This window comes from Erinaceus europaeus, chromosome 15, assembly GCF_950295315.1.
Source record: "Erinaceus europaeus chromosome 15, mEriEur2.1, whole genome shotgun sequence".
Taxonomy (NCBI): domain Eukaryota; kingdom Metazoa; phylum Chordata; class Mammalia; order Eulipotyphla; family Erinaceidae; genus Erinaceus; species Erinaceus europaeus.
The window spans coordinates 71916846-71944290 of NC_080176.1; the positions used below are offsets into that span (position 1 = coordinate 71916846).

General features: G+C 38.1%; 1 protein-coding gene across 4 annotated transcripts in view; it reads left to right on the forward strand.

Annotated features, from left to right (window-relative positions):
* WDR7 (WD repeat domain 7) overlaps window positions 1–27445 on the forward strand; it is a 421542-nt gene that overhangs the window by 162041 nt on the left and 232056 nt on the right. For all 4 annotated transcript variants that reach the window (XM_060173931.1, XM_060173933.1, XM_060173934.1 and 1 more), the window contains one exon: window positions 19299–19412. In XM_060173931.1, coding sequence (XP_060029914.1) covers window positions 19299–19412 — 114 coding nt within the window. The remainder of the gene's footprint in view (window positions 1–19298; window positions 19413–27445) is intronic.

Consider the following 27445-nt stretch of genomic DNA (forward strand, 5'->3'; position numbering starts at 1 on the left):
TTTAGTTATCATTTGTGGGACTAATATTAAAAAAAGAAAAGAAAAGAAAAAATGAAAAATGAAACTTCTGCTCTCCTTACATTGTAATGTCTCCACTGTCTTAGTACTCTCTGGAACCATTTTTCATTCTTTTTATAATTTTGTTTGTAAGCTAATTCTTTAAAAGCTCTGCCAAAGGCAATGCTTACTATTCTCTCTGCTCTAATTCAACTTTCCACCCTCCTCTGAATCACTGGTTAGATATGAATCGTCTTTAAAATGAATTGTGAGACTTAATCAGTGTAATGTAGTGGAATAATGATGTGTTTCTGGAGATGCATTGTGCTCATTCCAGTGTATGAATGTTTATATCTGCAGAAGTTTGATGCCATTTTGTCATATTTCCAGGCTAATATAAATATATTTTATGTACCTGCTTACTTATTTCCTTTGAGACTTACTATTTTAGTTTTTATGGTCTATATATGAATATATACATCACACACATACATATATATGTACATTTGAAACACAATTTGGGTTTCATCTACATAAAGAAGGCATGTCATCTTCGCAAGAAAAATATTTAGTATACTTTCTCCACCCTTTTCTTTTTCCCTTTCCTTCCTTCCTTTCTTTCTTTCTTTCTTTCTTTCTTTCTTTCTTTCTTTCTTTCTTTCTTTCTTTCTGCCTTCCTTTCTTTTCTTTTTTTTTGCCTCCACAGTTATCACTGAGGCTTGGTGCTTCAAATTCACCGCTCCTAACGGCCATTTTCCCCCCATTTTGTTGTTATTAGATAGGACAGAGAGAAATGGAGAGAGGAGAGGAAGACAGAGAGGGGAAGAGAATGACGGACACCTGCAGACCTGCTTCACCACTTGTGAAGTGACCCCCTGCAGGTGGAGAGCTGGGGACTCGAACTGGAATTCTTATGCTGATCCTTGCTCTTCATGCCACGTGCGTTAGCCCAGCGCACTACTGCCTCCACCCTTTCTAATCCCTGCCTCCTAGAGTTTTTCCTCATGCACAGTGGTAGAAAAGGATCTTCATTGGAGGTGAGAGTGTTTTCAGGCACTTATCATGAGGAGATGAGAAATAGGATTCATGTGTCAGCAACGGTTCCACTATTATCACTCCAATAAAGTGGATTCCCCCCTTTTTAATAGTTTATTTATTTATTTATTTATTCCCTTTTGTTGCCCTTGTTTTATTGTTGTAGTTATTATTGCTGTTGTTATTGATGTCATCGTTGTTGGATAGGACAGAGAGAAATGGAGAGAGGAAGGGAAGACAAAGAGGGGGAGAGAAAGATAGACACCTGCAGACCTCCTTCACCGCTTGTGAAGTGACTCCCCTGTAGGTGGGGAGCCGGGGGCTCGAACCGGGCTCCTTAGCCAGTCCTTGTGCCTTGCGCCATGTGCATTTAACCAGCTGCGCTACCGCCAGACTCCCCAATAAATTGATTTTAAGGATAAAAGTACAGTAAGTACTGAATTGAAATTTCCTTGGGACGAAGGTTCAAGGCTGTACTGTTGGTCCCCGTATGATTTGTTACCTTCAGTTGAGGTTCATATAATTGTGAAACAGACCTTTCCTCCCTCAAAGTATTCCAGCACTGACATTCGGGGGCAGTCTCCACACAGACCCCTCTGCCTGAGCGCTTTCCTGCCTGTGCCCTATTTTTCACTGCTACTAGGGTTCTCCCTTAAATTGATGCTCTCTGTCAGTCTCATTTTGATCACTCTTCCCACTTCTTATTCTTCTGCTGTCAGTCCTAGATATACAACAAGGTTCTTTTACACATTGTCCTTTCTTTCTGGAGTTTTCTTTACTTAATATTTCCATGACAATCATATTGACTTTTACACATCCACTTCCTTCCCGGAAGGCAGTTTTGGGCATGTTTTCTTGCCCCATCCCAAGTAGATGTCACTGAATTTTCTCCCAATGGACAATCTATTTTCACTTGTGCTCTTATAGATCTATGTTTTCCATCTTTTCCTTGTTTCATAAGTAAAAGTCAAGCAACCTTCCTCTCCTTCAGTTTTGTCTCTTTTGCCTGGCGTCTCACACACACACACACTCTCTCTCTCTCTCTCTCTCTCTCTCTCTCTCTCTCGTCGACTAATATTCTTCCCTGGTCATTCCTTGTTTGTAATTGCCATCCCACCTCTTCTGTATATCTTGTGTGAAAATAATTGCTCATTTTCTCACCATAGTGAGAACTACTATCCACAGTTTTCAGCCCCCCCTTTCTGATAAATGTTACTATTTCTTCCATTGAAAAATTCAGATTGCATGCTCAGCTATTAAGAATGTTAAATTCACTGTCTTCACCTCATCTTGGATGGAACTTGAAGGAATCATGTTAAGTCAGATAAGCCAGAAAGAGGATGAATATGGAACAATTTCACTCATAGACAGAAGTTGAAATATAAGAACAGAAAGGAAAACACAAAGCAGAACTTAGACTGGGTTTGGTGTATGGCACCAAAGTAAAGGACTCGTGGTGGGGGGTGGGGGCTTTCAGGTTCTGGTGCATGACAGTGGAGCAAGACCTGGGGGTGAGTGTGTGTTGCAGTAAACTGAGAAATTTTACTAATGTACCAAGAACTGTATATATTGTATATACCATTAATCCCAATTTAAAAAATCACTACAATGTGCAACCTTACCCCACCCCCATCAGTGGTTTCCTCTGTCCCTCTAGCATTTCCAGAACAGCGTGAAGATCACTGGCTTTATTGCTACCTCAGATTTTAGTTCTCCTTCTCCTTCGTCTTTTTATTATTATTATTTACAATTTTTGTTTATAAAAAGGAAGCACTGACAAAACCATCGGATAAGAGGGGTATTATTTATTTATTTGATACAGAGAAATTGAGAGGGGAGAAAGTTAGAGAGGGGGAGAGACAGAGACACCTGCAGCCCTGCTTCACCACTCATGAAACTTTCCTCCTTCAGTTGGGGACCAGGGTCTTGAACCTGGGACCTTGCGCACTATAATGTGTGAGCTTAAACAGCTGCACCACCACCTGCCTCCTTAGTTATTCCATTCACTCTTTCCATTGCTTCAAGAGAAACTTCTCTAAAACATCTCACATTATTTCTTTTGTTTGTATTTTGTCTGTGAGGCACCTCACCTGTGGGCTGTTTGGGAGCTGTCTTCTTCACATGTGTACCTCTCGTACCTGGCATGGTGCTAGATAACGTGGGATGGTTCACAATAATGAGGGAATTTTCCTCCATTGCCTCTCTCCTTCTTTCCAGTGACTTTGCTTCTTTACTCATCAGGAGTGCCTGTTTCTCTGTTACTCATACACTCCCAGCTACCAGATACAACCCAAATCTTAACTTCTTTATCCAGAAAATGTCCTGAGTCTCAGCAGCCTTTGTCAGTTTCGATTTCTTGGATTCTGTTTTTTTTTTTTTTTCTAATTTCTTTATTGGGGGATTAATGGTTTACATTCTGTGGTAAAATATAATAGTTTGTATATGCATAAAAATTTCCCATTTTTCCACAGAACAATTCAACCTCCTCTAGGTCCTCCTCTGCCATCATGTTCCAGGACCTGAACCCCCCTACCCCCACTCTAGAGTCTTTTACTTTGGTGTCTTTCTTGGATTTTAAAGCAACTAATTGTTATAAAGAACTATATTTTGCACAGTTTTTTTTCACTTGCTCGTGTATCTTCTGACTAATAATTCTAGCACAAAAATGAAAATCCATAAAGGGTTGCAAAGGTGCTTCCTTATCCTGGAGAACATGCTTTGCCTGGTCATAATATATATATATCTTATAATTTGGGTTTCTATGTTATCCAGAGGTTATAATTTGAAGTTTAGGCTTTAGTATAGTTGTGTGTCAAGACAGATTTGCCTTTGTTTCTCAACACATTGTAGGCTGAACAATAAATCTTTGTTTTATTGTGTCTTCTGAAACTAAAATTGGTGTTGAGTCAGCTCAGAGCCTGCAAATCAAACAGAAGTCTTTGGCAAAGTGCACACAATGAATTAAAAGTAGTAGGTGTGATGTTTACTGTGCATTGTGTTTAGGTTTTTGTTGGGAGTGGGATTATAAAGCTTTGTATCCTCCTATTAATATCCTGCCCATCCAGTATTCTTTCTGTGTGTTTTGTATTCCCTGTGTATTCTTTAGTACGTATCTTTCATTTGTTAATATCAGAAAATGTTTTATGTGAGAGAGCAGCTTTCCAAGAAGAAATCTAAAGGATGATTAGAACAAGTAGTTTGTTTCTTTAAAAACAAGGTTCAGGACTCATGTTACCAAGTGATTACTCCTTTTAAAATCTTATTTGTTATTAATAGTATGTTAAAAGAGTGTAAGACTACAGCATGGAGTGGGTGTGGTATGGACCTATATACCGATTATTCTTATCAGACCTGAAAACATTTTGTTTATTATTATTATTATTATTGTTTCACTGCTTTGTGCCATCTCCCAATTTATCAAAAACTGACTCACTTTGGGTAAACTGAAATGATCTCTGTTTGGAATAAGGGATAAAGACCTTCCACATTCCTTATAGGAAGACTTTTTCTCCAGGACATCTGTACCATTGAATTTTATATTTTTGATGTTGTTGTGGAGGAAAAGTGGATACTGTGTCTTTAATGGAAAGTGAAAGGTTATCTTTCTCTGGCCTTTGTGTGTATGTGCTGATGTGGATGTAGGCAGCCAGACAGGCAATGTGTGCAGAGAGACTAGGGAACCGGCTGTGGATCGATAGAAGTGGTGTGAAGTGAATTAATGCCAGGCAGCCCGTCTGTCTGTCATAAGGATTGTGGGGAATGTGGGGAAGGGTGGTCAGTCACTGCCGAGATCTGCTTCCAAGAAATTCAAGTCTCCTGCCTGAAACAGACCCGAGGCACCCACAGCCTTCCTTCCTTATCGTGAAATTTTACTTTGTTCAAAGTAAACATGCACATCAAGGTTTCGTTGTTGGCGTGCTTTGATTGGACCGCTGGAAATCCAGTTAGCAAGAAACTGATGAAATAAAAACACCCGCTCTTCTTTGAGATCCATTTTTCAATCTCAGTGGAAATCTATATCACTATGGGAATGAGACGCATAATTTCTGCTAATATTTATAAGTACTCGTATATGTTTTTCTTTCTGAGTCCAAACAATATCGTTTATCACTTCTATCTCGTCTTCAATAAGGTAATAAAATTATAATGGACTCAAATGGTTTTATATTCCAGTATTGGCTTCACTGTATTTTAAATGCTACTCTATTAAAGTTGAGTATTTAATTTTTGATTATTAAGTTGACATATCACATAACACAGAAGTCTTCTTAGCTCATATTATTTGTCACTGCTCAGCTATCATTAAGCCATAAGAAAAGTATTTATAAAAGGCAATTCACAAGCTTTTGGAAGATACATTTTAGAATAATGTACCAGATTTTACTAGTGGTGAGAGGCAAATACAATTTGTTTAATTGATTTTGAAAACAGTATTTCCATTTAAAAATACTTTCTAAAGTGGGTAGAATAAACAAAAACAAAAGATTTTTTTTAAGTTTAAATTGCCAGCAATGAACAGTGAGCGAAGTGCCTAGAATCCTCGTGGTGTCAAGATCTAATAGTCTTTCCTGAACTCCCCCCCCCCCTATTCTGTTGTTATGACATTCCCCTCCCCACTCCCCCTTCACTATCTTGTGCAAACTTGCTATTGCTTATTTTTTGCTCTGGTCTGCTTTTTTTTCTCTCTCTTCTTCCTAATTCACCTTACAGACCAACTTGTGGTACATAGTGTCTGGCATAGTATGCATTTGTGTGTGTGTGCAAAGTCTGGACCCAGGGAAAGGTTTTTGTTGTTGTTGTTGTTGTTTTATTTTGTTTTTGTTGTTTTCCCTTTCTTGGTCCTTTTGTTGACCTTTTTTTGGTCTCTCTTTACACACTCTATGACATTATAATCTCTGTATCAGACATCTATATTATGTATCACTCTCCCAGCTACAGTTACTATTATGTCCTGATATATATAAATAACAAAAACTGACCACAGAATTGAAGGTGTTTAGTTTTATTCAAGATGTACTTATTTGAACCTCGGAGAAAGGCCAGCTATGTTTTGGATACTTAGAAAGTAAATAATTCTTTTTCTTTTCTTTTCTTTTTAACCTGAGCACTGCTCAGCTTTGGCTTATGGTGGTGCTAGGGATTATTAAACCTGGGATTTTGGAATCTCAGGCATGAGAGTCTCTTTGCATAACCATTATGCTATCTACCCCTGCCCTAATTCTTCTTAGTTTTTATAACATAGTTTGATGATAGGGTGATGACATAAGTATGTGGTATACTTATAGGTATACTTTTTTATTAGTAATTTAATAATGGTCAATAAGATTGTGGGATAAGAGGGTACAATTCCCCCACCAGAGTTCTACATTCCATCCCTTCCATTGGAGGCTTTCCTATTCTTTATCTCTCTGGGAGTATGGACCAAAGATATTTATGGGGTGCAGAAGGTAGAAGGTCTGGTTTTTGTAATTGCGACCTGGGCATTGGCAGGTTGATTCATACCCCCAGCCTGTTTCTATCTTTCCCTAATGGGGTAGGGCTCTGGGGATGTGGGGTTCCAGGACACATTGGTGAGGTCTGCCCAGGGAAGTCAGTTTGGCGTCATGGTATCATCTAAAACTTGGAGGCTGAAAAGCATCAAAATATAAATCAGAACAAATTGTTTAATAATCAGGAACCTAAAGGTAAAAATAGAGCAGGTGAGATTTGGGGTCGAAAGGAGCTAGGAAGCCTATATTAGGAATATTCCAAGGAGCCCATGACTTTACTAATTTTGCCTGAGTTGGAGAGCTAACATGTAGGTGGGCTGAAAGTATTGTCTGCGAAGATGGTGTCAGAGTTGGGAATAGGATTAGAAAGCTGGATCAGGGCAGAGAGTAGCTCTCAAATGTAGGTATACTTTTATCAAGTAGGTAGGGAAATGGGGCATGTAGTGAACTGAAAACATAGCCATGGCTATCAAATGTGCAAGATACTGAGCCTTCCAGAGAACTCTTTTCTAAGAGGAACCTTTCTTAATTTTCTCAGGAATATTTCATCATCTTTTTAAAAAAATTTTTAAAAAATATTTATTTTATTTATTTATTCCCCCCTTTTGTTGCCCTTGTTGTTTTATTGTTGTAGTTATTATTGTTGTGGTCGTTGTTGGATAGGACAGAGAGAAATGGAGAGAGGAGGGGAAGACAGAGAGGAGGAGAGAAAGATAGACACCTGCAGACCTGCTTCACCGCCTGTGAAGCGACTCCCCTGCAGGTGGGGAGCCGGGGTTCGAACCGGGATCCTTATGCCGGTCCTTGTGCTTTGCGCCACCTGCGCTTAACCTGCTGTGCTACAGCCCGACTCCCCATCATCTTTTTGATAGGGGATAATAATGATGAAGTGATACTTAGTGATACTTGAGCTTTAGAAAATTTAGATTTTTTTTAATACCAGGAAGAATGTAAAATTATTTTTGCTAGTCTTTGTATTTCATTGAAAATGGCTTTCTAAGGCTAGGGAGATAGCATAATGGTTATGCAAAAAGACTTCCATGACTGAGGCACCAAAAAGTCTCAGGATTAATCTCTAGCAACACCAAACATCATAATAACTGAGCAGTGCTCTGGTCAAATTAAAGGCAAAACAGCATCACTTCTGATGTAGTCATCAATTTTCTTTAGTGACAATTATCCAGTACCTTCCATTGTACCTTTTAAAAAAGATTTATTCTTTTTTTTTTTTTATGAGAGGTACTGGGGCACTTTTTATCTTTGGCATTTGCCATGCTGAGAACCAAGCCTGAGAGACAGATTGCAGGCAGTTAAGCCTTGTGTTCCAACTCTGAGATATTTCTCCAGGGGTGTACACGTGTGTGTGTGTGTGTGTGTGTGTGTGTGTGTGTGCGTGTGTGTGTGTGCGTGTGCGTAGGGGAGTGAATTCAGAGACCTTCCTTAAGAACAATAACACTGAGTGACCTTTCTACCCCTCTCCCCCTTTTTAGTTCTCTATACTCTTAAAGGGGGGGGGGTGCAGCAGAGACAAACAAAAGAATGATGGAAGAACAAAAAGTACTCCACCATCCATGGTTTTTCCTTGGTTCCCTCCATGGATCTCCCTTGTAGTACTTGGCAGCAAACCCAAAAACCCAAGATCTCACTTATAAAAAAATCATGTGCTGAGGGAGTCGAGTGGGTTAAGAGAGCACAGCGAGTTAAGCGTACGTGGCGCAAAATGCAAGGACCAGCGTAAGGATCCTGGTTCTAGCCCCTGGCTCTCCAACTTGCAGGGGGGGATCGCTTCACAAGCGGTGAGGCAGGTCTGCAGGTGTCTCTCTTTCTCTCCCCCTCTCTGTCTTCCCTTCCTCTCTCCATTTCTCTCTGTCTTATCCAACAACAATAATATCAATGACGACAACATTAACAACAACAACGACAAAAACCAAGGACAACAAAAGGGAATAAGTAAATAAATAAAGAAAGAAAATAAAAATAAAATCATGTGCTGAACCCACTGAACCATCTACCTGCTTCTTTTTTTTAAAGTTAAATTTATATAGATAGACTTTACAATTTATGTTTAGTGAACTGACCCCTGCCAGTGTGTTCCTGTGCATTTTAAATAGTTGTGAATAGTCATGTACCCACTCCCAAATCAAGATACACATTAGTTTAGCTTTTCTAAAATATTAACTTATACTACTTTATAGTCAATCAGCTTAATATACCCCTGGTTTCTGGTGCCTCGATCTGATTTCCGTCTTAATGTTGTGCCTTTTACAGAATGTCTGCTATACACTCTATCAGCATATATAGTAAAGTCACATGGGAGAGAATACTGCAGTAGTTAGAAATAGCAAACAGCCCAGATACTCAGTTGCAGATAAATGGCTAAGAAACAGTTGTAGTATGTATATACACAATTGATTACTACTCAGCTGTAAGAAATGGTAACATCCTCTGCTTTGCCGCATCTTGGATGGAACTTGAGGGAAGCTGAAGGCTAAATATTGGATAACCTTACTTATAGGTGGAACTTTAGAAACAAGGAAAGAAGGGAAAAACACGTGGTGAAACCTGGAACAAATATATAGCCGGTGCAGCAGAGCCAAGGAAAATGGGTGGGTGGGTGGGGATTGTTAGGGGGGTGGGGGGAGAGGGAGGAACAGGTGGGAGGGAGTTGGGAGAGAGGTGGGGACCCAGTGCATGATAGTGGTAGAGGCCTTAAGTTAATGGAGATGCAGTGGTGGGCAGACCTCTGTCACAGGGAGATAAGAAATTGTATCTGGAGCCAGGGGGTGGTGCACCCACTTGAGAGCAGATTTTACTCATGTGCAATGACCTTGTTCTCCCTGCTCTCCACCTGCAGGGAGAACGCTTCACAAGTGGTGAAACAGGTCTGCAGGTGTCTGTCTTTCTCTCTTCCTTTCTATCACCCCCTCCCTTCTCAGTTTCTCTCTGTCTTATCAGTAAATATAAATAAAGCAAAGGTTAAAAAAAAAGTGCTGGCGCAGAGCCCCAGTGATAACCCTGGTTGGAATGAATGAATGGAAGGAAGGAAGGAAGGAAGGAAGGAAGGAAGGAAGGAAGGAAGGAAGATAGAGACTGTAACCATGTGAAAACATCTATCCTATAAATTATGATTTCCCTAGTAATTTATTTTTTATTTTTATTTTATTTTGCCTCCAGGGTTATTGCTGGGGCTTGGTAACTGCACTTGGTAACTGCACTGCTCCTGGAGGTTATTTTCCCCCTTTTGTTGCCCTTGTTGTTTATCATTGCTGCTGTTATTATTATTGTTGTTGTTATTGCTGTCATTGTTGTTGGATAGGACAGAGGATGGGAAGACAGAGAGGGAAGAGGGAGAGAAAGACACCTATAGACCTGTTTCACCCCCTGTGAAGCAACTCCCCTGCAGGTGGGGAGTCGGGGGCTCAAACTGGGATCCTTAAGCCTGTGCTTGTGCTTTGCGCCATGGTTGCTTAACCCTCTGTTCTACCACATGGCCCCCAGTAATTTACTTCTAAACAGATGATGAGTAAAAGAGAAAAACAAATCAGAAACAGCTTAGTTAGGATGGGGAATTTTACTTGTCTATCATTACTCATTTATGATGATAATGATGTCACCACTAGGGTAACTTAGGACTGTTTCATATAGAGGAAAACAGACACCTCTTATTCCTTCATTTGCAGGCAATCCTTGAAAATATTTAATAGTGATTTTTATAATAATTTGCTCTTTCCACCCTCGGTATCTCTCTTACCTTTCTGTCTTCCAATGGAGGAAAGAAATCTTAGGTATTTTATTTTATTATTATCTTTATTTATTAATTGCATAGAGACAGTCAGAAATTGAGAATAAAAGGGGAGATAGAGAGGAAGAAGACAGGGGTCCAGGTGGTGGTGATACACTTGGTTAAGCGCACACATTACAGTGCATAAGGACCCAGGTTCAAGCCCTTGGTCCCCACCTGCATGTGGAAAGTGCCATGAGTGGTGAAGCAGGGCTCTGACTCTCTCCCTGTCTATCATTCCCCTCCCCTCTCTTTTAATATATATATTAAAAGAAAGAGTGAGGAAGATAGACAAAGAGACCTGCAGCCCTGTTTCACCACTCATGGCGCTTTCTACTCACAAAGCTTTCCTCTTGCAGGTGGGGATTGGGGGCTCGAACCTGGGTCCTTGAGCATTATAATGTGCACTCAACCATGCGCGCCACCATCGGCCCTGAAATTTTAGGTATTTTATTACCATATCCAGTTTGACTTAAGTTAGGATTTTAACCGATGTTTTGAAAAATGAAAAAATATATATCTTGGCTGAGTTGAACTCAGAAACTCATGATGGCAAAAGTTGGATTTTACTGGGTTAGCTGTCTCCTGGCCCAGAAAAACAAACTTAAATAATTACAGCAAGACAATTACTTGTCATGCTTGATTGCTTTTTTTTTTTCTCTTTATTTGGATGTCAGTGGGTTACAGTGCAGTTGTTGACACATGACTACAATTTCCCATCTCTCTGTGATACATGTCTGTAGAATATTCTCACCCAATATTCTCACCCTCAATTTAGGTCTATTCCCTCCGCTTGTATCAGGACTCCAAGACCCTCTCCAGTTCCCACCCCTTTCTTTGCTTCCACAAGTCCTTTGCTTTGCTGCATACAATATACCCACACCATTCACATTTCATTTTGTGTCTTTCATTTCTGCCCTTGTTCCTTAAGTTCTACCTATGAGTGATGAAGCAGCACAGTTTGTAATAGCTCAAACACAGAAGCAACCCAGATGCCCAGTGACAGATGAGTGGCTTAGAAAGTTGTGGTATAGAAACACTATGGAATATCACTCAGCTGTTAAAAACAACTGTTTTCTAGCATATGCACAGAGTTGTGTACCTTCACCACAATTTTTTGTGAGCTAAGTATTTTTGTGTGTTTTCTTATTTTTTTCATTATTATTATTATTCAATAATGATCAACAAGATTATGGGATAAGAGGCGCACAATTCTGCCAAGTAGACATTTTTAATTCGATATTTACTTCACCAATTTTTCTTATTGTCAAGACTAGCCTTTGATCTCAAAGAAATTCTTGTTTCTTTTTCCGAAAGTTTCAAATTTTATGTTCATTCAGTAAGAATTGTTTAAGTTGGGAAGTCAGGCGTTAGCGCAGCGGGTTAAGCACACGGGGCGCAAAGCGCAACGACCGGCGTAAAGATCCCGGTTTGAGCCCCGGCTCCCCACCTGTAGGGGCATCGCTTCACAGGCATCGCTTCACAGGTGTCTGTCTTTCTCTCTCCCTTTTTGTCTTCCCCTCCTCCTACCTAACATCAATAACAACAATATCTACAACAACAACAAAAAAAGGGCAACAAAAGGGAAAATAAAAAATAAGGATTGTTTAAGTTAAATTGTATTGTTATTATTATTATTATCATTTTGCTGGGCCAGGGCCTCACACATGTGTGATTTCACTACTGCTGGGTCAGCATTTTCATTTAGCTAGAGATACTGCAACACCAGAGCTTCCTCTGATGCAGTAGCCTTCCCATGTGGCACACCTGGGCCAATAGCATGGCAAGATATACACCCTACCCAGTGAGTTGTGTCTCTGGTTCCTTGAGTTAATTGTTTTACAAGAGGTGAATGTATATATTCATTTGCCTGTGAATATCCAGATTCCGCTACCCCTTTGTTGAAGAAACCATCATTCATCCACTAAATTGTTTTGTCTCTCTGTCAAAAATTCTATCTGTGTGTATCTTTTCCTGGGCTCTCTATATTCTGTTCCCAGAACCTAAAACCACACAATCTTAATAATTTTTGTAAAGTCTTCAAATTGGGTAGACTGTTTTTTCCTGCCTTATCCTTTCTGTCTTCCAAAATTTCTGTTAGCCAGTCTTGTTTCTTTTACTGTCTATGTAATTTTAGAATACTTTTGTCTATATTCATGAAAAGTTATGCTGTAGTTTTGATTAGAATGGCATTAAACATGCGTGTCGATTTAGGGAGAACTGACTTTTTTTTTTTTGCCTCCAGGGTTATTGTTGGGGATTGGTGCCAACACTAAAAATCTACTGCTCCTGGTGGCCATTTTGTTCCCCCATTTTATTGTATAGGACAGAGAGAAATTGAGAGAGGAGTAGGAGATAGGGAGAGAGAAATACAGACACCTGCCGATCTGCTTCACTACGCAAAAAGCGCCCCGCAGGTGGCGAGCTGGGGGCTGGAACCCAAATCTTTGCATGGGTCTTTGTGCTTAGTACTATGTATGCTTGACAAGGTGTGCCATCACCTAGCTCCCTGAGAATTGATATATTTATTGTTGTTGACTATATTAATCACACAAACACATTGTAACTCATTATTTTTTAGACCTTAATTTTTTTCATTAGTATTTGATAGGTTTCAGATATAAGCCCTGTGTGCATATGTGTGTGTATTATATATTCAGAATTACATGTATTCATTTCATATTTTTGAAATCATTTTTAATTGTTTTCTTTTTAATGGAGGCCATGCATATTCATTTCCAGGATATAGAATGTAGCTGATTTGTTGTTGTTACTGGGGCTTCACTCCTATGAACCAGCTTTTCCAGATAGAAAAACAGAAATAGAGATAGACAGACAGACAGAGAGACCACAGTACTGAAGCTTCCCATAGTGAGATGTACTTCCTTGTGGTGTATCAGGGACTCAAACCTGGGGTTTTATGGTAAAGCAGGCACACTCCCACGTGTGTGGTCTCCTGGCCCCTGCTTTTTAATTTTAGAGTTTTGTTTGTTTGTTTTGTTTTTACTGTTGATTTAATATGGCTTACAAGATTGTAAGATTACTGGGGTATAGTTCCTGCTTTTTAAAGGTCCCCTCCCCTTTGTAGCCTTGATCAACTGGCTTGCTTATTACTAATTGTTGTCCATTCTCTGTTTTCTCATCTGGACTAACATTCTATCCTTAAATGGGGTGGCTTGCTTTAACTCATCTCAAACTGCACCATATTTTTCTTGTTGTATGAACTGGCTACACCTTCCTGCTCTGCTTAGAGTGCAGAGCAAGGACATCTGTGCTTTACTCCTGCTCACGGGCTAAAAGCATCCAGCCTTTAGCCATTACGTAAAAATTGGATGTAAAATTTTAGCTGATACTCTTTCTTTTTTAAAAAATTTCTTTATTGGGGAATTAATGTTTTACATTCAACAGTAAATACAATAGTTTGTACATGCATAGCATTTTCCAGTTTTCCATATAACAATACAACCCCCCCTACGTCCTCTGTCATCCTTCTTGGATCTGTATTGTCCCCACCCACCCACCCCAGATTCTTTTACTTTGGTGCAATATGCCAATTCCAGTTCAGGTTCTACTTGTATTTTCTTTTCTGATCTTGTTTTTCAACTTCTGCCTGAGAGTGAAACTGGTACTCTTTCTAATCATTCTTTGTTATAGGTTTGTTCTGTCAGAGAGAGAAGACACACAAGACATCAGATCATTGCTCTGTGGTACTAGGTGTTGAACCCTGAGACTCACACATATTAGTTTTGCATTCTACCACTGAACCACCTCCTTAATGGCCACAATAGATGGCTTTTTAAATTCATAAAGTTTTTTCTCCAGAAACATATTTAGCGGGTGGGCAGTAGCATAGCCCATAGAGCATACATGTTACGGTGCACAAGAACCCGAGTTCAAGCCCCCAGTCCCTACCTTCAGGAGGGAAGTGTCACAAGCAGTGAAGCAGTGCTGCAGGTGTCTTTCTTTCTCTGTCTCCCCTTTCTCATCTCAACTTCTCTGTCTCCATCCTAAATTAAGAAAATGAATATTTGAAAAATATGTTAAATTTGGTCTAATGTTTGATATGACCATTTTTCTTCTTTTTTGGATTCTATGGACTGATTTTTTTTTTTAATTTTTTATTTAAGAAAGGATTAATGAACAAAAACATAAGGTAGGAGGGGTACAACTCCACACAATTCCCACCACCCAATCTCCATAACCCACCCCCTCCCCTGATAGCTTTCCCATTCTCTAGCCCTCTGGGAGCATGGACCCAGGGTCATTGTGGGTTGCAGAAGGTGGAAGGTCTGGCTTCTGTACTTGCTTCCCCGCTGAACACGGGCGATGACTGGTCGGTATGGACTGATTTTTGACCATCCAATACTGCAACAGCCTTACTTGGTCATGCCATACCATCCTTTTCTCTTTTTTTTTTTTTTTTTTTTTATTTTCACTTCTCTCTTTCTTTTTCTCTCTTTTTATCATAGAGATAGACAGGCTTATGGAGAGTGGGAAAGAAATCACTGCATCTCGGGCCAGATGTTGGTGCACCTGGTTGAGAGCACGTGTTACAGCATGCAAGGACCCAGGTTTTAGTCCCCGGTCCCCACCTGCAGGAGGAAAGCTTCACAAGTAGTGAAGCAGTGTTGCAGGTGTCTCTCTGTCTCTCTCTCCCTCTCTATCACCCCCTCCCCTCTCAACTTCTGGCTGTCTCTATTCAATAAATAAATAAAGATTTAAAAAAAGAGGGGAAAAAAAAGGAAAGAAGGAACGAACGAACAGAGAAACTATTGCCTCAAAGCTTCTTTAATGAGGTGGAAGGCAGGGCTTGAACCTGCATTGCATGTGTAGCAAAGCAGCTCAATGTGCACCTGAGCTCTCTTGCTGCCTGACATATCTTTCGTTTAATATATTGTTGGATTCTGCTTGCTTCTATTTGGTTAGGATTTTTGATACTGTATCCACAAGAGATACTGATCTGCAGCTGTCTTTTTTTTTTTCTTTACTTTGCGTTTTCTTTTTTTCTGCTACAAGATAATTTTATAACTCATACTTTGTTTTAAGATGGATCAAAGAACCAGTTTCAATATTGCTACTTCTTGTTCTTTCAAGCTTGATTACTCTGAGATATAGAAGTTTTTCTCTTAAGGGCCCCGGCCATGAGTGTCCTCAGTTGGGCAGTTATTTGGCACAGCAATGACTGGTACAATTACCTGCACTACTTCATATTAAATATATTTTCCTTTTTCTCTGGTCATTTAAAAAAATTTTAAAGTGTAAGCAAGGAACAAGACTGATTTCAGATAATTATGCTTTGATTTAATAATCAAAACAATGATCTTTGAATTATTTTTTTTAATTTATTTTTTATTTAAGAAAGGATAAAATAACAAAACCATAGGATAGGAGGGGTACAACTCCACACAATTCCCACCACCTGATCTCCATATCCCATCCCCTCCCCTGATAGCTTTCCCATTCTCTATCCCTCTGGGAGCATGGACCCAGGCTCGTTGTGGGTTGCAGAAGGTGGAAGGTCTGGCTTCTGTAATTGCTTCCCCGCTGAACGTGAATGTTGACTGGTTGGTCCACACTCCCAGTCTGCCTCTCTCTTTCCCTAGTAGGGTGGGTCTCTGGGGAAGCTGAGCTCCAGGACATATTGGTGGGGTCTTCAGTCTAGGGAAGCCTGGCCGGCATCCTGATGGCATCTGGCACCTGGTGGCTGAAAAGAGAGTTAACATACAAAGCCAAACAAATTGTTGAGCAATCATGGGCGCAAAGGTTGGAATAGTGGAGAGGAAGTGTTAGGGAGGTACTCACTGCAAAGTCTAGTGTACTTCTGCTTTCAGGTATATATTTTGCACTAGTTTATGGATATGTGTGGACATATGTTCTCTCTCACAGAACCTGGTCTGTATCTAGGTTTTGGGACTTTGTTAGAAAGTGAACCACCAGGGATGGAATTAGAGAATACTATGAAAGGAAAGGTCTCACCCGAGTAATGAAGCTGAAGGGTTGTCATTCCACACCTGAAGTATCTGGACAGAGTCTGAGCTGAAGCATGTTGAGGTGGCAATCGTTGTATTGATTAGGTTGCGATCGGCAGATGCAATATTATTTGATATGGATTGGGAGAGGCATTTGGGAAAGTAGGCCCTATCCTAAGGTTCCAGGAAATATAGGCTCTGTAGTGGAGATGTGAGGTTCCTGCTGTCTTACGGTTCAAAAAGACAATGGATAGTTATTGTTATCATCACATTATTTGGTAATTGGGTTAACGTTGAAAAGTCCTTTTGTTAGGGTTTGCTGGATAGTACCCAGTATCTTGTATATAGCTGTTCCAACTTTGAATTATTTTTAAGCATCAAGATTTTTAAAGTGTGATACTTATCACTTCTGCTTTGTGATTATTTTACTGATAACTGCTGTTGATAAGTAATTAACGTAATGCTATTTTTCTAGCAACCTTTTTTTACTCAAGTTGTATCTTGAAAGCCCCAAGATAATAACAATACTTCTTAGGAATGACTTTGTCATTTTATATTCCTTGAAAACTATTGGCTTATTCCTGTTTTAATTTTTTTTTCGTGGTGGGGGGGTAGATTCTGAATAACAAAGTAGTATTCACTAAAATAGCACATCCTCTTCTACCCATGTAGATCACTGGGCTTTGGAAAGTGCCTGTTGGTAAGTTCTAGGTCTAATTCTGGATCATTCATGATGGTTAATTGTCTTCCTATGAAGAAGACTTTGGCAAATCTGAAGCAATTTCATTCTACTTCATATAGACATGTTTTAAATGAATGCATCTCAGTGGAAAATAAATCCTTGAATTCTGTAGTTCTGATTTTTAAATTCTTTTTTCTAGTTGCTATATATACAGTTCTTGAACTTCTTATTGAGAGTAGTTGGCTAGAACAGGTTGGGTGGCGGCACACTTGATTGAGTGCACATTACAATGTGCAAGGACCCAAGTTTGAGCCCCTGGTCCCCACCTGCAAATGGAAAGCTTTGCAACTGGTGAAGCAGTGCTGCAGGTGTCTCTCTCTCTCCCTCTCTATCATCCCCTTCCCTCTTTATTTCTGGCTTTTTCTATACAACAAAAAAAGATAAAAAAAAAAGAATATTTGACTAGAATTACCCTATCCAAAAGTGGAGAGAGGATATGAACAGACTGTTCACCAAAAGAAAAGATCCAAAAGGCTCACAAAACATGAAAAAAAAAAAATGCTCCAAGTCAACAAAGTTGAAGTGAACTATAATGAGTTTTAGTTGCTTATAAATAAAATCAAAGAATATCAAGTCTAATATTAATATATAGATATAAACATTAAGTGATATGTGTACATGAAGTGCCTGACACTGTAAAGATTTAATAAAAGCAATCCTCTACTGGGAAGATATCCCAAGGAATCAAACACACTCATCTAAAGAATGTCCTATGTTCATAGCATCACAGTTTATAGTAGCCAAAGCCTGGAAGCAACCCAGTTGTCCAACAACAGATGAGTGGCTGAGAAAGTTGTGGTCTATATACACAGTGAAATACGACTCAGCTATTAAGAATGAACAATTCACTCCCCCCCCCCCCATCTTGCATGGGTCCTGAAGGAATCATGCTGAGTGAGATAAGCTGGAAAGAGAGAGATGGATATAGGATGATCTCACTCATGGATAAAAGTTGAGAAATAAGAACACAAAGGGAAACACAAAGTAGAACTTGGACTGGGTTTACTGTATTGCACTAAAGTAAAGGACTGTGTTTCTGTGTGTATATGTGTGTGTGGGGGGGGGGTTGCTTTCAGATCCTGGTGCATGATTTGGAGGGGGTTAGGTTGTTTTACAGATATTTGAGAAATTTTACACATGTACCAACAACTATATTTACTGTAAACCATTAATCAAAAAAAAAAAAGAGACTACTTGGTTAGAAAGCTCAACTCCTCCAGTAAGTTCCAATGGTGAAAGACTAAAGAAAAAATATATATATGTGTGTGTAGGAAGATAATCACATGAATTTTGACATACTGCTAATAGTGTTCATTCCAGCCACTGCTAAATTAGAAACCATGTGGAGAGTTTAAACTGATAATGAAGTATCCCACCAGGTATGGAGAAATAGGTAGAGAGAAGACATTCATAGAAACTGTCAAGTTTTCAGGTGATTTGTGGTTGGAAGCTTTGGCTCCCACGATATATTTATTCACTCACCTGCTTTCCATTCGATTCCTTCACTGCGACACACTTCTGATCTCACATCTAACTTCTTCATGGACAGAGATAGTGTACTCTTCGAGGGCTTTATATTTTATTTCTGCGATGTAAACTCAGAGCACATTTCCCTCTCCCCATAATTTTTTTTCCCAGCCTCCAAAATGAAAATTAATATTAAAAAGAAATTTCTCAAAACATTATCTCTTCTTTCTGTGTAGCATAATTATGTCTAAGTCAGCTCATGTAACTATAACAGAAACATTGAAACTCATGTAACTATAACAAAAAAAAGATTGGTTTTTAATATTAGTTTATTTATTTATTCTCTTCAGATTAACACCGAGGGTAGGTGCCTACACTACACCATTGCTCCTGTGACCATTTTTTTCAGTATTATTACTATTTTTTTGGATAGGACAGAGAGAAATTGAGAAGGGAGGGCAAGATAGAGAGGGAGAAAGACACCTGCAGCCCTGCTTCACCACCTGTGAAGCGACCCCCTGGAAGTGGGGATAAAAATATTGTTTAGCTTAGAATCTATTCACCTTTTTTCCCAGTTCCTCCTTAAACATGAAACATTGAGTGTGCCTATGTACATACTAAGCCATCATACTGTGAAAGGCTTGCTCATTAATTTGTCTCTTTCTAATTTTTGTGAATATATTGTATTTTCTTTCAATGTACTGCATTTGTATCTGGCAAGTAAATTTAAAAACTCTAAGAAATTGGACCCTCCTTTCTTTTAGTTTTAATTTTTTTTTTTTCTCTTTTAGCTAACCCGTGACTCTTATTTGTTCTAGCTGGAGTTTCTGCAGAAGCCATGCAGACTATCAGCACTGCTCCAGATGCCTCAGGGCCAGAGGCCAAAGTTCAGGAGGAAGAGCATGACCTTGTAGATGATGACATCACAACTGGTGAGCACAGACGTCTTTAACATATCTGGGTGTGTTTTGTTCAATATTGGAAAATGCTTTTAGGTCATTTGTAGTGGGACTAAATATGTTGATGGAAAGGGTGGAAATTGTATTGATGGGTGTTTAGTTTATGAGACTCGTTAGTGTCCTATTTGATCTTGAAATGGAAAGAAGCGGAACTGCTTCTTTGGTCCAGGTTTGCGCATTGTTTCAGTAACAATGAACCTGCTAACAGTGCATTTGATTTTCTGAAGACCTTTGAATTCAGAGGCTGGGAGCTTTACTAAAACTTTGGAACATGTGGAAGAACTCACTTATTATGTTATGAAAGGTTTTGCAATTATAAGCTAAACTGAAGAGTACCGAAGTTGGCATGGCAATATAAGGAATACCAGGTTGAATAAGAAAGCTTGTTCTTTGCACCATGACTTCAGATCCTTCATTTTAAAGTTACTCACTTTGCTTACTGGACATTCACATCTGTATTATTTATCAAAAACCAGGCATAAGATAAAATTCATGTTCAGCCTATCTTTCTATATTTAAATATAATTTTAGTTACTGAATCTCTGAATGAATTCAGTTCACTTTCTTTCAATGCAGAGAATAAAAACAACCTATTATCAATATTTTCTTTAGCATAAAAATGCTGAACTTTTGTTTTTGAGGTGGGTGATTAAAATATGAAATCTGAACATATAAATCTATAATTACTTTGAATAAACAAAATATAGTACAGTCACCAATGACTTTAAAAGAAATATGTCTGGAAGATATCAGAAAAAAAAAGCTTTCAACAAAAATTAAAGGGAAGAAACAAAAAAAGTCGATCTTTAAAATATACCTTTGAAGCTCTGAGTGGCAGTTTCTTATCTGCTACCACCTGAATACCTTTAAATTTTTTTTAGTAGAAAGAATTTGAGGAAGCATAATACCCTTTCTTGAAATACTACACGTCAAGTCTATATTTGGCAAACCTATCACTTTAATCCACCTCTGGAAAAGAGTAGTTGACTCAGTTGAGGAACATCTACTTTTTAGAAAAGTGGGTTGATGGTGATCTCTTTACATGTTACTTTAAAAATTTTTTAACTGTATTATTAGTTCATTGATTTAATTTATTTTTAGCCTGTGAATTATTTCAGAACCTTTTTTGGAAGCTATTCACCCTTTCCAGTTAGGAAGTGTTTTAGTGTCCTTAAATAAATGATTTTATTTACATATTTTAAGCTAGTTAAAAAAAATTTTTTTTTTACATTTTCCATGTTGTTTTGTTAAGTTTTAAACCATGTAAATGTTAAAGTCTTTGCAGTCTACAAAAGTGGTTTGTAACTCACAGGGGAATAATTAGTTGCCTTCATAGTACTAAATGTATTTTACATAAAGGGCTGAATGCTTATTTTTTTGAGCTCTCAGGCATTACTGAATTACTACATTGGAATTTTGAATTTTGCTCTACCAGTGTCATGAATCAGCATGGTAACACATGACTATGTTTTAATCTTATCATTTAAAAAAAATCATGATACTTCAAAATGAAAATCTAGTTTGCAGATTTAGTTAATGCACATAAACTGTTTAAATCTGTAAGATGTGCAGTTAAACATTTGTGATGAATGGTTTTCACCGGTTGATTTATTCATTTCATGCCATGGTTACTAGAGGAAAGAATGTTCAATATCTTGGAATTTAAATAACTAAAAAAGGCTTCCTTAACATGTTGTCAAAGCGACTAGCTTGCTGCAGAACGTGGATCGTTCAGGTTACCTTTAGATTGTATGACTTGATTAAGATGTGGTATAGATTTTTGTGAGGGTTTAGAAGAAAATCATATTTCTTTTTATTGACCAGAATCCTATATAAATTGCATTATGAAAAAGATGGCAGATGCACAGAGAGAAACCTGTTTCAGACACAATAATCTTATTTTGGGATAACCAGCATTGTAAAGAACAAGTGTTTTCAAAGGAGAAACTGGCCAGTTTACCCATTCACTTTGGAAAATCAGATTTTGGTTTCAGTCGTTTAAAAAAAAAAGGCACTAGTGATATCTCCTCATAAAGTAAATAGAAATTCTGTCATGACAGGAGTATTTGCCTGTATTGTGAGTGGATTCTTACTTGGAAGCTGTTTTTAGTCTACTATGCTTAGGTGAATTAATTTTATTTTGGTGTTAAGATGGACCGTAATCTGCCATCTTACTTGATTAAACAATCAAAGATACAAATTGAAAATGGGAATTATAATATAGTGCTTTTACTTTAGATCATATATATTCATTTTTGAAATTTCTATTTTGGGTGAGATTGAAGGAGGTATGAATGTTGTCTTATGATCCTTAAATTTGAGGCTGGCAGTCTTTGTGAGTGTTTGCCTTGTAAAAAGAGTGCAGAAGCATGGATGAAGCTGTCTGTGTGTTGGCTATGATCAATTGGAACTAATTAAATTTATTTGAAATGAAGAGTCTTAACTGGAAGAGAACAGCTGGAAAAACTGGGAAGAAAAAATTGAGTCTTGATTGAGACAATTTAAACCTTCACCCTGTCACTTAAAAAATATGCTGCAGCTTCTTTCTCTATCTCTCTTTTTAAAGCTAATATCTATTGATCGGCTCTACAGAGTAATGCCACTGTGCCTTGGTCAACACACACACCAGCTTTTACTGTGCACTCTGTCTTCAGGTTCACCACATTCTTTCCTTTAGCTGCATGTTTTAAATTACCTGTCAATGCCATATTAGCCATTTCACAGATTAACATTTATATATACATATATATATATATATATCCTAAAAGCCATCCTATATGTTTAAAAAAATTGTACAGTATACTTGAGGTATGCACTTTTCTGTTTTAATGGAATAGTTTCAGGTTCTGTAGTATTCTGTATATTTAAGGACTTTTTTTTTTGCCATGATAGTATTATGTTTAAAGTATAAAAGGAATGACATTGAGTACTTGTTAAATTTATTATTTGAATCACCTAAAAATTACACCCAGTGTTTTTCTATGGATATTTTTAGTATTGCCATTTAAATTTTATGTAGATATGATCAATATTTTGTATGATGTTCTCTAATTTTCATTTTGATAGTGTTTATAATTATATAAATAAAATAAATTTATCTCAAATTGATACACATAGGAATAAAATTTGCTAAGTCCAATCTTAAAAAAAAGAGAGAACCTTTTAGATGACTGCTATGATACTTATTTTTTTTTATGTAATTTTCATTATAGAAATCTAAGGAACACTGAACATAGCCATACCCTAAATATTACGTTTTAAAACAGCTTTCTTCAAAGGCAACCTAAAAAGAAATTTAAAAGGTTTCTTATGCAATCTATGGATCTCTTTAAGAAAGAGACTCTATACTCTTTCGGGGTCTGTACTGCAGTGTTCTGGCTTTTGTTCAATATAGCAAGGACACAAACTGACCACATAACAATGGTAAAGGGTCAGAAGTCACTGACATTGTCAAAAAGCGACAGCTTGCTACTAGATCAGTGACACAGTTGACAGCCCAGCTACTTACAACAAAAGCAACAATGATATATGGATTCAGATGAGTGTGTTGATTGTATGTTTATAAGTAATATATATTTTTCATAAATAATATTTATTTTATATTTTTATATTTTATTTATTCCCTTTTTGTTGCCCTTATTGTTTTTGTTGTTGTTGTAGTTATTGTTGTTATTGATGTCGTCATTGTTGGATGGGACAGAGAGAAATGGAAAGAGGAGGGGAAGGCAGAGAGGAGGAAGAGAAAGATAGATACCTGCTGACCTGCTTCACCACCTGTGAAGTGAATCTCCTGCAGGTGGGAAGCCGGGGGGCTCGAACTGGATTCTTACGCTGGTCCTTGTGCTTTGTGCCACATGGGCATAACCCGCTGCGCTACCAATGACTCCCGATAAATATTATTTTTAAGAGTATAAGAAATGCTATGGGGAAAAGAAACATAGTAAAAGGAATATGAAAAGCAATATTAGTTGATTTCCTGTGTACAGTGAATTTAGCATGACTCTTCTATTTCTCTGTGAAGTGTTATGCTAGTGTTTTTCCTATAAACATATGGGGAAACAAGCTCAGTGAGGGTACTTGTTTATATAATTTTTATTTATAAAAAGGAAACACTGACAAGAACCATAGGATAAGAGGGGTACAACTCCACACAATTCCCACTACCAGAACTCCGTATACCATCCCCTCCCCTGGTAGCTTTTCCTATTCTTTTTTTTTTTTTTCTTTTCTTTTTTATTTAAGAAAAGATTAATTAACAAAACCATAGGGTAGGAGGGGTACAATTCCACACAATTCCCTATTCTTTAACACTCTGGGAGTATGGACCCAAGGTCATTGTGGGATGCAGAAGGTGGAAGGTCTGGTTTCTGTAGTTGCTTCCCTGCTGAACATGGGAGTTGACAGGTTGATCCATACTCTCAGCCTGCCTCTCTCTTTCCCTAGTGGGGCGGGGCTCTGGGGAAGCAAGGCTCCAGGACACATTGGTGGGGTCCTCTGCCCAGGGAAGTCTGCTTGGCATCATGGTAGCATCTGGAACCTGGTGGCTGAAAGAAGAGTTAATATAGAAAGCCAAACAAATTGTTGACTAATCATGGACCTAAAGGCTGGATTAATGCAGATGAAGATTTGGGGCTCTCATTTTGTAGATAGTTAGTAGTCCTATTTTAGGTATATTTCAAAGGACCCATGACTATACTGTCTTTTATTGATTTATTTATGTATTTATTTGTTTGTTTTTTGAGCCTGACATCTGATATGCAGGTGGACCCAAGTTATTGTCTGGCAAGGTGATGTCATGGCTGGAAAAAGGACCAGAAAGCTAGATCAGGGAAGAGAGTAGCTCCCAAATATGGGAAAGGTGTATAAATATTATTGACTGTAAATCCCATCGATTTGATCTGAAGCTAAACATCCACCCTCATCCTCAACCCAGAGATTTTTACTTTGATGCCCTACTCCAAACTCAGTTAAATCCTGCTTTGAGTTTCCCTTTCTATTCTTCTTTCTCAACTTCTGTTTATGAGTGGGATCATCCCATACTCATCTTTGTCTTTCTGACTTTGCTCACTTAACATAATTCCTTCTATCTCCATCCAAGATTAGTCAGAGAAGATAGTTTCATTGTTCTTAATAGCTGTGTAATATTCCATTGTGTATATATACCACAGCTTTCTTCGCCATTCATCTGTTGTTGGGCACCTGGGTTGATTCCAGGTTTTAGCTATTACGAATTGTGCTGCTATGAACGTAGGAGTACACATATCTTTTTGGTTGGGTGTTATGGAGTCCTTGGGTATATACCTAGGACTGGAATTACTGGGTCATATGGAAGTCCATATCTAGTCTTGTGAGAGTTCTCCAGACTGCTCTTCACAGAGGTTGGACTAATTTACATTCCCACCAGTAGTGCCAAAGGGTTCCTTTGTCCCCCAGCCTCTCTAGTATTTGTTGCTGCTGTCCTTTTTGATGTATGCCATTCTCGCAGGGGTGAGGTGGTATCTCAATGTTGTCTTTGTTTGCATTTCTCTGACAATCAGAGACCTGGAGCAATTTTTCCTGTTTGTTAGCCTTTTGGATCTCTTCAGTAGTGAATGTTCTGTTCATATCCTCTGCCCAGGGGTTTGTCAATTTTGTTTAATTTTTAAAGTACCAACATTTGGCTTCATTGATCTTTTGTTTGGTTCTCTTATTTTCAATGTTGTTTATTTCTGCTCTAATTTTAGTGATTTCACTCCATCTGGTTGCTTTAGGTTCCTTTTTTCCTCTTACTCTTAAGTCCTTAAGGCATGCAGTAAGGTTGTTTATTTGAGCTTTTTCTTGCTCTCTGATGTGTACTTGTATGGCTATGAGTTTCCCTCTCAGTACTGCTTTAGCTGTGTCCCAAATATTTTGGTAGCTTGTATCTTCATTTTCATTTGTTTCCAGGAACATTTGAATTTCGTGCTTGAGTGCCTCTCTGACCCAGTGGTTCTTAAGCAGCATGTTGCTGAGTTTTCACATTTTGTGACTTTTAGTAATATTCTGTTTGTATTTGAATGTTAACTTTACTCCACTGTTGTCTGAGAAGATATTTGAGGTGATTTCAATGTTCTTGAATTCTTTGATACTGTCTTTGTGGCCTAACATGTGGTCTATCCTTGAGGATGTGCTGTATGGATTTGAAAAGAATGTGTATTTCTGTTTTGGGGAGTGAAGAACTCTGAAAATGTCCAGGAGGTCTAGTCTGTCCATCTCTTTGTTTAATTCTCTTGTTTCTTTGTTGATTCTAGGCTTTGTTGATCTGTCTAAGTGTGAAAGTGGGGTGTTAAAGTCTCCTACTATTATTGTCTTGCTGTTGATGTATTTTTGTAGTTCTTTCAGTAGATGTTTGATATATTTAGATGGGCCCTCATTGGGAGCATACATGTTAATAATTATTAAATATTCTTGGTTGATTGATCCTCTAATAATTATTTAATGACCTTGCCTATCTTTTATTACTTTATTTAATTTAAAGTCTATTGTGACAGAGATGAGAATGGCTGTTCATGCCTTTTTTTGTGGTCCATTAGCCTGTAGGATAGTTTTCTATCCTTTCACTTTAAGTCTGTGTTTGTCTTGTTGTGTCAGGTGGGATTCTTGCAAGCAGCATATGGTTGAGTTGTGTTTTCTGATCCATCCTCCCACTCTGTGCCTTTTAATGGGTGAATTTAAGCCATTGACATTTATTGATATTATATATTTAAGGTATTGCAATGCAATTATTCAACAATTTTTTTATTTTCTCTGATATATGAGAAGTATTATGGTGATGTTCTCATTTATATGAGGTCTTTTAGAACCTCTTTCAGGGCAGGCTTGGTGATTGTTGCTTCCTTTAACTGTTGCCTGTCTGAGAAGGTTTTGATCCCTCCATCTAGTTTGAATGAAAGTCTAGCAGGACATATTATCCTTGGTTGAAACCCTTTTTCATTCAGGGCTTGATAGATATGTTGCCATTCTCTTCTGGCTTTTAGAGTTTGAGTGGAGAAGTCTGCTGAAAGATTTATGGGTTTTCTCCTGTATGTGACTTTTTGTTTTTCTCTTGCAGCCTTTAGGGTCCTTTCTTTATCCTTTTTTCTTTTCATTGTAACTATGATGTGTCTTGGTGTCTTCAGGTCTGAGTTGATTCTGTTTGGGACTCTCTGGGTCTCTTGAATCTTAATGTCCTTTCTGTTGTTTAGGTCTGAAAGTTTTCTTCTATTATTTCCTCTAGAATTTTTACTTCTCTTTTCTTTCTTCCTCTGGTAGGCCAATTGTATGAATGTCACTTCTTTTGAGATCATCCCATATGTCTCTTTTGTTTTTTTCAGTGTCTCTCAATCTCTTTTTGAGCTCTTTTACTTCTTTCTTAGTTTTCTTTAGCTCATCCTCTGTCTGGCTGATTCTGTTTTCTGCTTATGTTAATCTGCTTTGCCTTCCCTCAGCTTCTTTCTTCAGTTCAGTTATAGTATTAGCTTGTTCTGCTGATTGGTCTTTTAGCTCAGCTATTTCAGCTTCCAGTTTTCTGATTATCTCGAGGTATCTAGTATTTTCCTTGAGGGTCTTATCTGTTGTTTCCCTAATTCTGATATACTTTTCCTCCATAGTTGTCTTCATTTCTGTGATTATTAGGTTTACTGTTGCTTGCATACTTTTCTTATCTGTGACCACTTCTGACTGATTTGAAGTTTCTTCTGGGCTCCTGTTCTGATTTATTGTGGTAGCAATTTCATTTGCTCTTGATTTAACCTTTTTTTTATTGATGTGGTTTGTATTCTTCTGTTTTGTCATTCTTCAGTTGTTTTGAGTACAAGCCACGCTAAACTAAAATCTTTTCACAAATGCAGTCACAAACCTTAGAAAGTACAGCAATAGCAACTGAAGCAAAGACTGATGCACTTCAACCAATACCAGTTAGCCAAACAACACCTGCATTCCAAGGGAGAAAAAAAATAAAAGAAAAGGGAAAATATGAGAAGGGGGAAAAGACAAGCAATAATAGACAA